Source organism: Eleutherodactylus coqui, chromosome 4 (genome assembly GCF_035609145.1).
Source record: "Eleutherodactylus coqui strain aEleCoq1 chromosome 4, aEleCoq1.hap1, whole genome shotgun sequence".
Lineage (NCBI taxonomy): Eukaryota > Metazoa > Chordata > Amphibia > Anura > Eleutherodactylidae > Eleutherodactylus > Eleutherodactylus coqui.
The window spans coordinates 204,929,093-204,945,508 of record NC_089840.1 but is presented as its reverse complement, the minus strand read 5'-3'; the positions used below and the strand labels follow the sequence as shown (position 1 = coordinate 204,945,508).

Genomic DNA, 16,416 nt, shown 5'->3' with positions numbered 1-16,416 from the left:
TAAATGTTGCAGTTGCTACTAGAGATGAGCGAGTATACTCGCTAAGGCACATTACTTGAGCGAGTAGTGCCTTAGCCGAGTATCTCCCCGCTCGTCTCTAAAGATTCGGGGGCCGGCGCCGGTGACAGGTGAGTTGCAGGGGGGAGCGGAGGGGAGAGAGAGATCTCCCCTCCGTTCCTCCCCGCTCTCCCCTGCCGCTCCCCACCCCCCGCCGGCCCCCGAATCTTTAGAGACGAGCGGTTAGATACTCGGCTAAGGGACTGCTTGCTCAAGTAATGTGCCTTAGCGAGTATACTCGCTCATCTCTAGTTGCTACTGATTGTGGCATGTAAGGGGTTAAGCTGCCAGGATCTGAGGTTTCTCCACTACTGGCTCTTGGAGCAGGGGCCTGGCTTTCAGTAGTCAGCCAAGCCACTGCCTTAAAAAGATGTGAAATGGTGTCCGAGATTTTCTTCTTTTTTTTTTTTTTTTTTAACCTTCTCTCGGCAAGAGCTTAACAAACAGTAATTTTCTCCTCTCTCGTCGTCCCCTGCATCTCCCACAACACTGCTCCGTCCTCCATGGCCATTGCTGACTTCAGCCTGTCAACATGTGTACAAGACACCACAGGTTGTCGCAGTCAATGAATTAGCTCCATGATCAAGCCCTGAGCACAGCAGGGAGCTGGGAGAGGGGCGTATATGAAGCTTTTTGCAGGAGAAAAAAGTCTTGCAAAACCCCTTTAAACCTATTCAGTACCTGACTTTCATCTTTGTATGCACAGCTTTAGGATTAGTATCCCTTTAAATCCAAATTCCTGTCATGCCGGGAGATGATTGTATATGTGATTTTTATTAAATGATTAATATAAAAGGACAGATGCTTTTAGCTTATCCCAGCAAGAGAAACCACGTAATCTTGTAGATATGATACCTTTTAATGGCTAATAATAATACATCATGTAATAGCGAGCTTTCGGACCTCTCTGGCTCTTCGTCAGGCTACGAAGAGCCCAAGAGGTTCGCAAGCTCACTTTGACATCATGTATTTTTGTTAGCCATTAAAAGGTATCATCTACAAGATTACATGGTTTCTCTTGCTGGGAACAATCACATTTTGCTCTACGGCTAACATCATACCAAACCTTTGTTTTCATTTAGCATATCCGTAATTATGCCTGTTTTTTGCAATTTGCTTGAATTTCAGTCAAGTGCTAGTTATATAATGTTGTTATACTTCCTTGGAAACCGATTTTTTTACTCTCTAAAAGATACTGGCATATTATGGGTAGAACCTGTAACGTTTTATCTGAACATGCATGTTTTACATTTGTTAATTACATAGAGCTGGAAATGTTTGCTAAAACCTTATGGGGGGAACCTTAGACCTGAAGGGGATATTCCCACTATCTCTGGAATATGTCATCATTTCCTGATTGGTGGAGTCCAACTTCTCAGACCCCCGTGGGTTCTTTATCCTCATTTTTCTGCAAAAAGATGTTCTCGTCCAGTCATTCACTTAAAAGGAGCTATGTTGAAGTTTTGTGCATGGTTTCAGTGTGCAGCAGTGATTGATGGGGTGGGGGTCTTAAAGGTTGGAACCACACAGCTCATAATGTTATTCCCTTCTTATCACGGGACTAGCCCTTTAAATTCAGTTTTGAGAGTTATTCGCATACTGTTGAAGAGTTGTATAGTCTTTTTTGTTTCTATTAAGCAGAGCCAAAAACTGTAGGCTTCTTTTGTTACTATATAGCAAATCGGTTAAGCCCAGCCCAAAATCATACTTGTGATCTCTTCTTTGTTGCCAGTATATTTCTGCAGTTGTACAATGAAGGCCATGAAGATACTCCAGGTTTTGCCACTATTAGTGCTATTCTCGTCATGCCAAGCACATAAAGACTTCTATACTTCAATTGGTAAGTTTATTTCTTATTAAGTGTATGAAGGTGCTTGTAGACTAAACAATTGTCCAAAAATTCATACAAAGGAGCGAAAGTGAACTTTGGTCTAAACTGAGCCAACTGAAAGGCCAACGATAATCACTGTCCGTTCATTTTATGTAGGCAAAAAACCATCATTGGCTCGTTCGGTTAAACAGCAATAGTTTAGTCCCGCTCAGTCACTTATACAGCGATTGTGAAAGACTGACCGATTCTCGTTTGAACGAGCCAACAATGATCTGCTTGTCTAAACGGGCCGCACAAGAGCAAATGAGCTAGCGGGGATGTCACTCACTCGTTCCAACGAGAATCGGCTCATCTAAAAGAACTCTAATTGTACTTCTCAAGAACTTATGACATGTTATAAAGACATATCAAAAGCTTTATTCAATGGATTCTGGGTCTAAAGACCCCCACCAATCACTAGTACGAAGCAGCAGAAGTGCTCAGCTGAGATCGGTCTCTGTTTACTAGCTGAAGATGGACAAAACTTGCTATTGAGCCCATCTTCAACTAGTGTGCTGAGGCAGAGCTTGGCTAAGAGCATCTGCATTCTTCTAGTGATTGGTTGGGGTCTTAGCCCCTGGACCTCCATGTCCTTATGACATGCCAAAAGTTTTTTGAAAGTATAGTTATACTGTACTTTTTGAAAGAAGCATTTTCCAATAACACAACACAGCCTTGTTACATGAAAGTGAAAGACGATTCATGTATTATACATGAATGTTAGACTTTGTCACGTCTAACACTAAATTAATTTGTTGTTTGTGCTCTTTTGTAAATCATTTATTGTTGCTATATTTTATACTGCTTTTTAAAGAGTAACTGCAGTAAGAAGAACTTTTGACACATCAGAGCGACCTATCAAAAGTTTTGATCAGTTGGGGTCCTCCCACTGTTGAGAGCCCTTCTGATCACTGAAATGAAGGGGCTGCAGTGCTCCCCCGAGCTCTGTGCCGCCTCCTGCTGTCATTATTGCCTCTCTGGTTCACTCAGCAGCTGAAGACGGACAAATAGATGTCGATGATAGTCTTTGCATCCATCTTTAGCTCCTGAGAGGTTCTGACAGGCAATGATGAAAGCTAGGCACACGATCGCTTTTTTTTTTAGTGCAGTATAAGTGAGCGGAAAAAATGGTGCCCATACTGCGCTAAAAATCATGTGAATGGGCAGCTGCTCCAGGAAGAGAAAGAGCTTCAGAATTTCCCCATAGCAGGGAGAGAGAGAGCGGGGCTATGGGGGATTAACCCATAGCTGGCTCTGTCTCTCCCTGCTATGGGTTAATCCCCCATAACTCTGCTCTCTCCCTATTCTGGGGATCCCCGAGGAATATTCCCATAGCGCAGAGAGAGGGGGTGGGGTTATAGGGCTTGTCACAGAGAGACCTCATAGAAAATATAGAGGGGGTGGGGCTAGATGACAGATCCCTCTAGCCCCCCACCCCTCCTCCCATGCTCTCTGGGAATCCCTGTAACCGCACCCCCCTCTCTCTTCTCACTATCTCCCTGGGGGGGAGAGGTGGAGGGAGTCCCCTGCTGCCCCCCCCCCCGCTGCTGAGGAATACCACGCGGCTTACAGCAGGACGTTTAAAATATCCTGCCCAGATGCACATGTTAAATTTCCCATTGTATATTCCTGTTAGTCTGGGCAGGGATTAACGGAATCTTCGGGGAGTCCCCTCACCCCCTCAGGGACTAACAAGAGTTTACAGCGGGACTTTTGAAATGTGTTTCTGGGCAGCATGTTTTAAATGTCCTGCTGTAAGCAGCGGGGTATTTCCTCGGTCGACAGAAATCTTCTTTTCATGCACAGGAGTTTCCATAGACTCCTGCTCCCATAAGAGTCTATGGAAACTCCTGCACAGATCGCACCAAAGATAGGTCAGGTTCTATATTTTCTTGCACCACGAACCTTAGATGTGGGTATTGTAGCCATGCAGGTCTTACCTTTGATTGGTGCGAAAATTTAGCGCGTCTAAAATTCCTTTATATGAACGCTTCTATAGGAAACCATTGGTTCTAATAAAAGCACTCTTTTCACGGGCCTCTAATGCGCGAAAATGGCGCTCGTGTGAACGAGGTCATGAAGACAGCACTCGTGAGTGCTACAGCGCCTTAATTTTAGCAATCAACTTGGCACTCAGTACTCTGATCGAAGCTTTTGACATGTCAAAAAGTTTGTTTTTTTCTTAATTGTAGTCACTCTTTAATAAAACAGAACTAAAAAAACAACAAACAAATAGCAAAGTATTCCAAAATTTATTACCTGCAAAGATTATATATAAAGATACTGTTTTATGCTTTATTTTATTTTTTTACAATGCAGGTCACATGACCGATTTGCTGTACACGGAAAAGGATCTTTTAACGTCTCTAAAAGATTACATAAAAGCTGAAGAAGTGAAGTTGCAGCAGATTAAAAAGTGAGAGAATTTTGTTCCCATATACTATAAATTCATATACTGTCATGTAATAATGTAACGGCCTGCACTACTACCTTTTTTTTGGACATTTCTTTTCCTATTCTTTTCACAAAAGCAAACCAAAACGCATATCCCATTTTAAGAGTGATCTGAGACCTAAATATCACTCTATATTATAGTCTTTGGCCATTTTGTTGAAGATATAATAGGGGATTGCTTATAATGCAGTTCCCTAATATTCAAGCTTAAGTTTGCCAAAGTTTAACTGTAAAGAGTATTTATCACTAGGTGCACCCTTAATAAATTCTTCTCCCAATTAGTGTCTCTCCAGCATTTGGCAGCTACAGCCCCTATAGCGGTGGCACTAGGGAGGTCATAGTATTGCTAGAATTTGGTATTGGGGTTAGGATAACGAGGTTATTTACTTTATAGTACTCTTCAATTTCACTATTCACTGTAGCTCAACACCACCTTTTTGTATTTGAAAATGGCTTGCAACTTACGAAAGGGGGGTGACAACGGCTTTACCTCTTAAGGACCAAGCATAATCAATATACGGTGCTTGGTCCTGGGCTTTAATCCCCGCCGATAGCAAAAATACAGTGCTGGATTAAAACCTCAGCTTCTGCAATCAAGCAGGAGCAGGTCAGGATCTCAGTTGTTAGTCTCAGCTTAGAACCTGGAGGAGAAGGGAAATGTGTTTTTTATCCGCTTCTGCCTTCTCCTTCCTTGGGTACATAGGGCTCAATGAGTGCTATGTACTAAAAGTGAAAATGGAAGTATTTCTTCCACTACACGACCCAGCAATCACATGACCGCCGGGTTCCCCCTGTTACAGTGCCAGTGTCTATTGTCACTACAGGGGGATGTTTTCCCCTTTAGCTCGGGCTCCTATGGATGCCCCAAGTACAGTGCAAAAGTGTGTAATTAAAAAAAAAAAAAAAAAGACAGACAATGTGAATGACCTCCAGAGGTCTTATATGATGTTATGGGTGTCATGGATGGTAAAAAAAAAAAAAATAGCTCCAAAGAAGTTTTTAAAAAATTATAGAATAAAATAAAAATATACACCTAAAAAAGAAAATGACCCAAAGTTGACGCCAACCAAAACAGTCGCTGTATGCGCCCTGCAATACAAAACTATACATATTATACATCAAAACGTCCGAAACAAAATGAGGAACCCATTCCCATACTTTTTTTTTTTTTTTTTAGCATAATATACTGATTAAAAAAAGATAATTCTTTTAGCTTTTTACCTCCAATAAAACTAAAAAGCAGGGGAAAAAAGTCAGTGAAAAAAAGATATAAAAATAGCCCTATATGTTAGAAAAAAACACAGCAAAAATTATTTTGGTAGCTGATGGAAGAAAAATAGGACAGTAAAACAACCACATGGGTAAAATCCCTAAAAAGTGTCTCGTCCTTTAGGTGCAAAACAGTCTGGTTCTTAAGGGGTTAATCTGTTACACCTACTATCCTAAATCTGTTCTCTCATTGAATGCGGTCCAAAAAGTTATTCTGTGTTACATCTGTGCTCATCGCTTGTTTCACACTGATTTTTTTTTAATGTTTTTGTCAAGGGAAGACATTCCTACCGAGTGTGGGCCATGTCCACAAAGTGACCCTCTTTGTTCATTACACTTATCCTGTACGTTACACATACACATGCCCCGCAGTGGGCATAGATCTCTATAAAGTCTGAAAATGCTTTGGGTGCAGCTGTGTGAGATCTATAGATCTATGCATACTAAAAAAGATGAAACTTTCTTTAGGGTTAAATGTGGTAATTTCTGCTATATTTTCTGACCTGCAAAATCTTTGTTTTTTCCAGATGGGCAGAGAAGTTTGATTCATTATCAGAAACTGCTACAAAAGACCCAGAGGGTTTCCTGGGTCATCCAGTCAATGCTTTTAAATTAATGAAAAGGCTCAATACTGAGTGGCAGGAACTGGAGAATCTTGTGCTTAAGGATATGTCAGATGGTAAGGTCCTGATTCAGTTAGTTATAGTCGACTGAACACTGCAAAATGCTTGTGACTATATTAAATAAAAGTACAAATTGCACTACAAGACTTACCCGTGTTCTCCAAGACTTTTGGACAAATGTTGGTCTGTTTCTGGTAAAACATAAGTCCACGGGGGGGACAACATGTGGCCCACAATACCATTCTTGCGGCTCTTAAAAGGCATTCAGTATGGAAATGTGGCCCCAGACCAGAAAAAGTTGTGCACCCCTGCATAAGTCCCTTTTTTTTTAGTCCTAGACACACCCCTATAAAGGGGCTCTCCATGACTTTTACCATTCATGTCCTACCCTTAGAATAGGTGATCAGCAGCGGCCCACCAATCAGGATCTTCACAATCTGCTGAATCCTGCTGCCTTTTTGGAAGCAGATAGTGCACGTTCATATTGCAGCAGCCCTGTTTGGTATTGCAGAGATCTTGCGTTGAATTCAGTCTGAGCTGCGCCTGTAGTACAAAACTGGGCCGCCGCAATGTTGGCAGCCATATCTGCTTCCAGTGCTGCCCACACTGACAGCAAGCCGATATTAGCCGATTGAGAGGGATCCTGAGTGATGGGCCCCTGGATCAAGTAATTATGACCTATTATGAGGATAGGTCATCAATAGTAAAAATCCTGGAGAACTCCTTATGGGGCTGTCTAGAACTAGAAAAAGAGTCTTCTCTTTCCAGAAACAGATCGATGTTTGTCTGTAGGCTGTGTTTTTGGTATTGTTATTCGGATCTATTCACTTGAATGAGGGTGAGCTGGGCACAGTCCAAGGACAGACATGGTGCTGTTTCTGAAAAGCCAGTACGACCCCTTTTTTTTCTACTTTTGGAGAAACCCTATTAAGGTGGCAATACACATTCAAAAGCTGTCAACGGAATGCTTGATTGGCCAACAGCTATTCCTTGTGACTTTTCCATACACACATTTATACCTAGTTCGGCTGTGCATCCTTGTATTCTCACCAGGGAGAGGAGAGTAAGCTGCTGCTAGACATCTCTGGTGGCGTTTTCTTTGAAACTAAAGAAAGAGGCATGTTGAAATTCAATATGCCCAATCATCTCCCCACCCCCTTTTCCCACATCTCCTTAATGAACATTAGCTGACCATATCGTACTCCATTTTTTTTTTTTTTTTTTTTTTTTTTTTTTGGCGCTCTACTTACTGTTCATCCAACATTAGCCTAATGTGCATAGCTACCTTATTTTGAATCTCTGTTATTTTATAGCTATGACATTAGTACCGATTAAATATGAGATATCCATGTAACACTTTTATAACTACTGTTTTCCCGCAAGGATTCATCTCCAACTTGACAATCCAGCGTCAGTACTTTCCCAATGATGATGATCAAACTGGAGCAGCTAGGGCTTTGATTCGTCTACAAGACACATATAACCTGGACACAGAAACTATCTCTAAAGGAAACTTGCCAGGTAATGTAGTGATGATTTACATTTTTACTTCGCTTTTAAGACATTTAAGTAAAGCAAACAATAATCTAAAAGTATTACCTTTATGGGTTTCACATCTCCAAATCAACTTCAGGTTAAGAGTCACTAACCAGGAATTATTGGTCATAGGTGTAAACAACAAAGCCACTCTGACGGCTGAAGACTGCTATGAATTAGGAAAAATTGCATATACAGAATCTGACTATTACCACACAGAATTATGGATGGAGCAGGCTTTACGGCAGTTGGATGCTGGCGAGGAATCCTCTATTGATAAGGTCTTGGTTCTAGATTACCTCAGCTATGCGGTATACCAACAAGGAGACTTGGAGAAGGCTTTGACGTTGACCAAAAGGTTGTTAAATCTAGGTAAGCCACAATAGCAGTTAATGTCTAAGGATGAGCGAGTATACTCGCTAAGGCACTACTCGCTCAAGTAATGTGCCTTAGCCGAGTATCTCCCCGCTCGTCCCGAAAGATTCGGGTGCCGCCGCGGGGCGGGGAGCTGCGGGGGAGAGCAGGGAGGAACGGAGGGGAGATCTCTCTCTCCCTTTCTCCCGCCCGCTCTCCCCTGCTCCCCGACGCAACTCACCTGTCAGCCGCGGCGGTCCCCGAATTTTTATGGACGAGCAGGGAGATACTCGGCTAAGGCACATTACTCGAGTGAGTAGTGTCTTAGCGAGTATACTCGCTCATCCTTATTAATGTCCCATACAAGTCTTTCCTTTTGGAATAGGTACTGCTGCAAGGAAGGCATTCATTATTACTTGTGTCGTCTATATAGCAGCCGTTTTCAAGATTAGCACTTGGGTACACATTTTTGACACTGTGTAGGACAGCTATTGTAGTAAGCAACTGCTGATTGCATTATACACCCAAAATGTAAATATTTTGACAAGGTTTTAAGGTGTAGCGTCACTGTGAGCATGGAGGGTAAACGCATAACTGGTGCCTCCTATTTAACTTGAATCAGATTCAAATCAGGCAGTTTCTTATAATAACTCATTACTGCATTTGGGGAAATGGTTACATTGCTGGTGTACTGCGGGAATATGAGCTGTCACAATCAATTACAACTTGGCCATAGTCATTGTGAAATTTTTATTACACCGTAATGTGTGTTGCTCTGCTGAAAGTTGAGTGCAAATACAGGGGCGTAACTAAAGGCTCATAGGCCCTGATGCAAAAGGTGAGCTGGGCCCCCCCCCTCTATCTGTATCTGTATCTGTACCCGTACCCATACCTAAACCATGCTGCACAGAGGCATAACTTGAAGCTTCTGGGCCTCAATGCAAAACCTGTAACAGGGCCCCCAACTATAATGCTTTATTCATAGTACTGGGCTCCCTATATCGAGAAGAGAGGCCTTATAGGCCCCCTAAGGCTCCTGGGCCCGGGTGCAACCGCATCCCCTGCACCTTCTACAGTTACGCCCCTGTGCAAATATATTCAATTCAAACTTGGCGTGAATATATGCATCTTTTCTTTTCTCTTCAACAATACACACCCTGAAGAAACCTTCGATCCCTGCTGTTTAATCCCTAACAGACTGCGAAAAGTGTGACCATGGCATTTAAAAAACTGACAGAGGGAGGGGGTTCCCTTTCTCACCCATTGTACCCCTGCGATCACATGGATTGTTATGGCACTTGGAGGCTTGAATATAGCCTCCGGGCCTGCCAACTCTGGTGGCCTATAAGGTGTAGCCTCTGGCTGAGCTTCATAGGCTTTCTTATACACTGCTATACTGAAGTATAGTAGTGAATTAGAAGAATTATAAAATATGCTGATAATCCAGTCCCCCAGTGAGAAGAAAAAATGTCAAAAAATGATGAAACCCAACCTTTCCCCATTTACCTTGCAAAAAAATCACACATGGTATTGCTGCATTTATAATGACCCAGAGGAAAAAAGTTACTACATATTAAACCTGCACAGTGCACGTCATGAAAAAAAAATACAAATAACAGGCAAAAGTAGCTATTTTCGCCATATAACGCCTTACAAAACAACAGAATAGAAAGTGATCAAAATGTTGCATGGATCAACAAATCGCAGAGAATAATGTTATCACGTTATTTATTTTGCACTTTTAATGCCATTAAAAAGAAAAACCAAAAAACAAATGACAATTCCCCCCCCCCCCCAATCCACCTAAGAAAAATGAATAAGAGTTATACAATACATTATATGTACCCCAAAATTATTGCATTTAAAAAATAAAACTTTTCCCGCAAAGCCGTCATATGGCTATTTCAATGGAAAAATTAAAAAGTTACGGCTCTAGAGTTAGGATGATGGGGGGAAAAAAAACTTGAAAAATTAGTTGGTCAATAAGGCCCCCTGACCACGGGCGAGGCGAAATATCGCTAGCGATATTCTGCCGCCCAGGAGCGGGGGAGAAAACTGTCAGTTCTCTGTGGTGAGCCTATCTGACAGGCTCACCGCGGAGAATCGCGGTAAATCGCAGCATGCTGCAATTTGAATCCTACGAGCGGAGAATCACAATGATTCTCCGCTAGTGGACAGGGGGCTGCGTGCACTGCGTTACTCGCGGCCGCATTATTGCCGTGAGTAACGCAATGCAAGATCGCTCGTGGACAGGAGCCCTAGGGCTTCGTCACTGAGGTGTTAAACTTGTGGTTACCAGTGTCATTAAAATGTAACATTTCATTAGTCAGAGAGTTACTTGCTGCATTATGTCCAAGTAAAACTAGTGCATTCAATTATCAGAATTGCTTCTAATCTGAATAATGGCAACCCCGCCCTCAAAACCAGAATCCACAGTGTACTGTATGGGTGCTTTTAGTTGAACCGATGTATTGTTCAAACGAGCAAACGTGAACAATAATTTTTCAGTCTAAGCGCAGCCAACTATGAACAAGAATCGTTCGCTTTTCACTTGTCGTTTATTTTAGGCAGACATAAAAACCATTGCTGGCTCAATCACTTATTGTTCAGGTTTTGTTTTTTGTTTTTTTTCTCTCGTTTTTTTGCTTTTTTAACTGTAATTTTTTATTTGAGATTTTCACACTTCTTATTGAGTTTAAATAGCAATTGCTTAGTCGTTAAGTCAAAAGACTGAAGGATAACTCCTTTTGAACGAGCCAGCGATATAGCTGCTTGTATAAACGGGCTGCCCAAGAGCGAATGATCTAGTGATGACATCACTCACTCAATCAAATGATAAATCGGCTCATCTAAAACTGCCCTATACCTCCCAGATCTGTGAGTTGTCTTCTAGCTTAAGTTTCTTTTCAGGTGTTAAGTGATAATTAATGTGGCCACTAACACACGTTCTGTAGGGGTTGTTATCCTGCAGACCGCTGAGCAGTACATCTGTCTAGTGACGCAGTGAAGACTATTCAGCAGTATTGAAGTGGAGGAGGTTCTATGCTACGGAAGGCAGACTTGGCATTTAGCGGTCAAGAAAGGCTGGGTGAAAACCCTGTGTGAGTGAGACTATGTTCTGATTATATCCTATACAAATGTGCATAGCAGCCATTTGTTATCCATTTTAGATATTTTGCAGCATGCCATTTAATTGGAAAGTGTAGTCGGCAACGGTTTCCAATAAATAATACATCTAACATTTGTGAAACGCTTGGGCGATGTAAAGATGACCTAAAACCGGTGGACATTTTGCATGCCAGATTTTCTAAAAACTTTAAAGAATTTTCCGAAAAAGAGGTCAACTCAAAACTTTTGAACTACAGATTTGCAACTCCTTAACTAACTGGTCCATCTCTTTTCATTGTAGATCCTGAACATCAAAGAGGAAATGGTAATCTGAAATATTTTGAATATATCATTGCAAAAGAGGAAAATAAATCTAGCTCCTCTGATTCGGAGGCTGCAGCAACAAAAACAAAGGGTCGTCCCAAGGGTCATTTACCAGAAAGACACAAATATGAGAAGCTATGCCGTGGAGAGGGGATTAGGATGGTAAGTGCTGTACATACTGTATGTTGTATAGCTCTCATAGTATATACGTCTACACCTCCTTTTTGTATGAAATGTATTGCGTAATCCTCCTTTTTTTTTTTTTTTTCCTGACCCTTAGACTCCTCGTAGACAGAGGAAGATGTTCTGTCGCTACTACGATGGAAATAGGAGTCCTGTCTTCATCCTGTCTCCTACAAAGCAAGAGGATGAATGGGACAAACCCCGCATTGTGAGATTCCATGATATCATTTCTGATGTCGAGATTGAAAAAGTCAAGGAACTTGCAAAACCCAGGGTAGGTAGTTCAGTGCATTGCTTCTTTCTGTAGACCCCTTTTTATTTCAGGGCATAATTTTTTAAATTTACTGGATCTTTTGGTCTTTTTTTAACATGAGACATCCACTAGCAGTAGACAGAATATGCTTTGTAATTTGCTTTTCTTCTCAAAGTACTTTAATATATATTAAAGGGGGTTTCTGGGACTTGCACTACTGATGACCTATCCACAATATAGTTCATCAATAGTTAATCTGAGAGGGCTCTGCATTCAGGATCACCACAAATCAACCAATCGCTAGGCCCAGCTTCCATGTAATTTTCCACTACCCCCGATCCCCTGAGGATAAGTCATTGATAGTGAAAGTTACAGACAAACCCTCTAAGTTGGCAGGCTAGTAGTTCCACCAATAGATAAATTTGCTATTAGAGGACAGTGGAAGCTGTAATACAGTCCATAGTTCAGAAATTCACCTGTTTGTAAAATTGCTTTCTGCTGACTTTGAACATTTCTATCTCCTTAAATTATGTAAGCACTAAAGGCCTTTTCCATTTATGGGATGCCTCTGTATTTACGAGTTGTATAGGTGATTAATGGGTTATGATACAGGGTACTGCATATTAGTTGTGGTATAAGGAAGAAGCATAATAATGGTATGTTCACACACTGAAGTTGGTGTTCTACCACTGCGTTATTTTACCAGTCCCTCTCCCATGATCTAGTTTTGTGGCCATTCATCTCCAGTTGACTTCAGTGTACTGGGAACTGCAGTGTATAGTAATAGTGAGTCTTTATCCCACACCATTATACCATTATGCGAACATACCCTGTCACTTTCCAGTGATGATAATTTACATAAAGTCATGAGTTATAATGGCTATTACAGAAGCCTATCTTACTAAATTAAAGGGGAGCTTTGATCATGATTTTATATCTCCTAAGATGTAACATTTTTGAGTAATTTGCTGATCGCATAAACCTTTCAGGGTTCAAGATGATCATTATAAACCAACTTTTCCAGTGACCCATCTGGAGAGGCCTTGAGGTGACCAGACCACTTAAAGATCTAGCATTGGTCTCCTATACATCTTGTTCCTAACATAAGACCTTTGAGTCAATAACTCTTCTTTTCTGCTTCAACTGAGTCAATGGTTATACATGTCTCTGTTTATCGGTATTGCGAATACTCCAAATGAAACGATACAAAAGGGTATTTGATTTGCTTAGATCATTAGCAAAATAAATGTTTTGCAAAACGTATTATCTGAGATATAAAATAAGGGACGTTTACTGTTTCTCGCCTGCACTTACAATATAAATTTTCTGATTGGTTGGGTGAATTTTAGTTTTTTTGGTTATTATTACAACTCTTGTGATTGGTTGGCTTCACAGTTGAGGCGAGCCACCATTTCCAATCCTATCACAGGAGTGCTGGAGACTGCTCACTACAGAATTAGTAAAAGGTAAGCTTATAAAATGTTCCATAATCCTATGTGTAAGTAATTTCTTGGGTTAGTGAAAAGGAACTGAGGTATCCGGATTGGTTTCCAGATAGATCAGTTTTGTGTCACTATTGATGCAGAGTAGTCCATCCTTTTTAGTTGGTTATAGTATGGTTGCTGAAGTTGAAGACCATAGTTTCTTGCTACTATATTGGTAATTACAAAGTTGTTCATCATATGGTCTAAATTATATTGCCCTCAACAAATCCTATGTAACATTATTATATTTCTAACCTTAAAAACTAAAGGGATTGGGCACAAACTCTGCACCATTAAGTGATCATTTTCAATGTCTCTGATAAAAAGCGAAAGGACCTCAAATTGTAGACTGTTGACTTGTTTTTGTTTTTTTTTTCTATTACTGTATGTAGAAGAATGGCTGCTTAGTCGAAACTGAATTCACCCAAACCAATCAGAACCTCTGGCACGGCACACAATCATGCCTGCTCCCAAATTAAACCATAGTCCTTTCTCTTTTTGTAGCTGAGACGGGCTACAGTGCATGACCCTGTGACAGGACAGTTGACCACTGCACAATACAGAGTTTCTAAGAGGTAAGGGAAAGCCCTGTGAATATGTGGATCTGACTCCGTGGGGGAGAACAGTTAGCCAAATCCATTTGTCATAGTTGCCAAATGGATTTTTCTTCTCAAATTCAGGAATTGGTCAACTTTAAAGCATACCTCCAGTGATCTGCTTAAACAAGTTTTGACCAGAAAATCATTGACCTCTGCTCAGGATAGGTTCTCAATACCTAATCACATTGGACTCGCTGCTCAGAATCCCCAACGATCAGCTGATCTCCCGACCTGCTGTCAGTGCAGTGGGCCTAACATCATCATCGGGAGCAATACTGCCATAGCGAGCTTCACTTCTATTGAAATCAATGGGAGTTCAAACCAGTTAATATACTTCCTACTTTTCCATCTCAGACACTATGGTCGGACGTGGAAGTGTAATAGGAGGCTTCAGCTCTCATTGATTTCAATTGGAGTGAAGCCAGCTATGGCACTGCTGCTCCCAATCCTGATAATGACCTCAAACCCGCTGCATGATCAGCTGACTGCCCAGGATCCCGAGAGGCAGATAGGTGCTGAGGATAGTTCTTCAATAGTTTTTGCCTGGAAAACCGTTTTAAAGAGCTCTTCAGATATGCACCTCTAGTTTTTAATTTACTTACAGGCTGAACAGGCCATTTTTATATTGGGTAGAGAAGGAGTAAATTTGAATTACTGTAGCCCTTTATTTCCTCCTAGCTAATGTCTGATACATGAAAAGAGTTGAGAAAGCTAAAATAATATGACTGTCTTAACCTGACAGGCAATTACAATCTGCTTGTATATCTTTTAGAGGGAACGTGCTAGTTAATAAATTCCTGTGATTACAGCAGCCTTGGCACAGTCAACCTGGTGTACTAACATGAGCAAGGACTGGGAAGCGCAGGCCTGTGTCTGTAACCAAGCTTGCTTCATTGTGCCTGTAGCATGGGAGACAATGATAACTTCCTATCAGTCAATTGAGGAGAGGTTTACAGCACAAACAGCTGAGCTTTCGGCCTCCTTCACACGGGCAACAAAGTTGAGCGATTTTCTCGCGTTGCTACAATGCTACAAATTGCATGTATGTGAAGCCCATGCTTTTCTATGGGTTCCTTCACAAATGCAATGTTTTGTAGCATGCAACAACCCAACACAAAAGCCTCGCAGGTCTGGCTATACGCCCGTGACTCGTGAGGTTTTGTAGCCCATGTTTCCCTATGGAGTCTTCCTCTCTGTTGTGTAGCATTGCATCACATGAAAACGCGATTTTCGTACGGTGCGATGCAAATTTGACCGTAAGAAATCCTACTGTCAAAGCCAAATCTAAGTCATAGCTGCAGAAAAAAATAAAAGAAAACACATACATGACCTTAGAAGCACTCTCCGATGCCGCTGCAGCTTTTACCCGAGTCCCGACATTGTTTCTCCTCTTCATCTTCTGGCCGGGGATTGAAAAATCCCCGTCTCCTGGAAGCGCTGGCTGTGATTGGCTGGCGCTTAGCCAATCACAACCAGCTCTTCCAGGAGGCTGGCATTGTTCAATCCCTGGCCAAAGATGAAGAAGAGAAACAGTGCCGGGGCCTGGGGAGAAGCTGTGGCGGCGCCTCAGGCAGCATGAGAGAGGTGATATTTTTCGGGCTAGGGCTTATATTTCAAGCCCCACATCCCCCACGAAAATCCTCGCATGTGATGCTACAAAGTCGCGGTATTGCCGCGAGAAGACGCAATTTTCTTGCGGCGATGCCGTGTTGCCCGTGTGAAGAAGGCCTTAATTGGCTACAAAATTGCATGACTTTGTAGCGCTACAAAATGCATGTATGTGAAGCCCAGGGTTTCCAATCGGTTCTTTGAGGCTACAAAACATCTCATGTGAAAGAACCCATTGGAAACCATGGGCTTCACATACATGCGTATTTGTAGCGCTACAAAGTCACACGATTTTGTAGTGCTACAAAGTCACACAATTTTATAGCCCATGTGAATAAGGCTTAATGGGCTTCACTAGAGTTTTTAAATGAGGATCTAAGAGCACTGAAGTTTTTATTTTTGCCTGAAGGTACACTTTAAGCCGTGCTAACGTGCGCAGCACACAGCCAGTATGCAATGACATTGCGTACTGGCTGCATGCTGCCCATCACCATGTACTATTTGGCATGTATGTGCGCATAATACGTACCAAGATAGAACATGCAGCAAATTTTTTTTTTATTTTTATTGAGAACGTAATTTTCGTAATTTGTTTGAGTGGCAACATGGCCGCCTGTGAAATATTGGTTAAGCCTATTACACTCTATGAGCATACGCTCGTGTTAGACAGCCCTTATAGTGTAGTTGAAGACCA

At 41.6% G+C, this 16,416-nt stretch overlaps 1 protein-coding gene across 4 annotated transcripts in view; it reads left to right on the top strand.

Annotated features, from left to right (window-relative positions):
* P4HA1 (prolyl 4-hydroxylase subunit alpha 1) overlaps positions 1-16,416 on the top strand; it is a 47,086-nt gene that overhangs the window by 21,136 nt on the left and 9,534 nt on the right. For 2 of the 4 annotated variants that reach the window (XM_066600583.1, XM_066600584.1), the window contains exons 2-9: positions 1,790-1,897; positions 4,247-4,343; positions 6,178-6,329; positions 7,657-7,794; positions 7,942-8,181; positions 11,573-11,757; positions 11,876-12,052; positions 14,020-14,090. In XM_066600583.1, the coding sequence (XP_066456680.1) occupies positions 1,810-1,897; positions 4,247-4,343; positions 6,178-6,329; positions 7,657-7,794; positions 7,942-8,181; positions 11,573-11,757; positions 11,876-12,052; positions 14,020-14,090 (1,148 nt within the window). In that variant the 5' untranslated portion in view covers positions 1,790-1,809. Of the gene's footprint in view, positions 1-1,789; positions 1,898-4,246; positions 4,344-6,177; positions 6,330-7,656; positions 7,795-7,941; positions 8,182-11,572; positions 11,758-11,875; positions 12,053-13,426; positions 13,498-14,019; positions 14,091-16,416 lie in introns of all 4 variants that reach the window. The other 2 variants (XM_066600581.1, XM_066600582.1) reach the window with 1 other exon arrangement.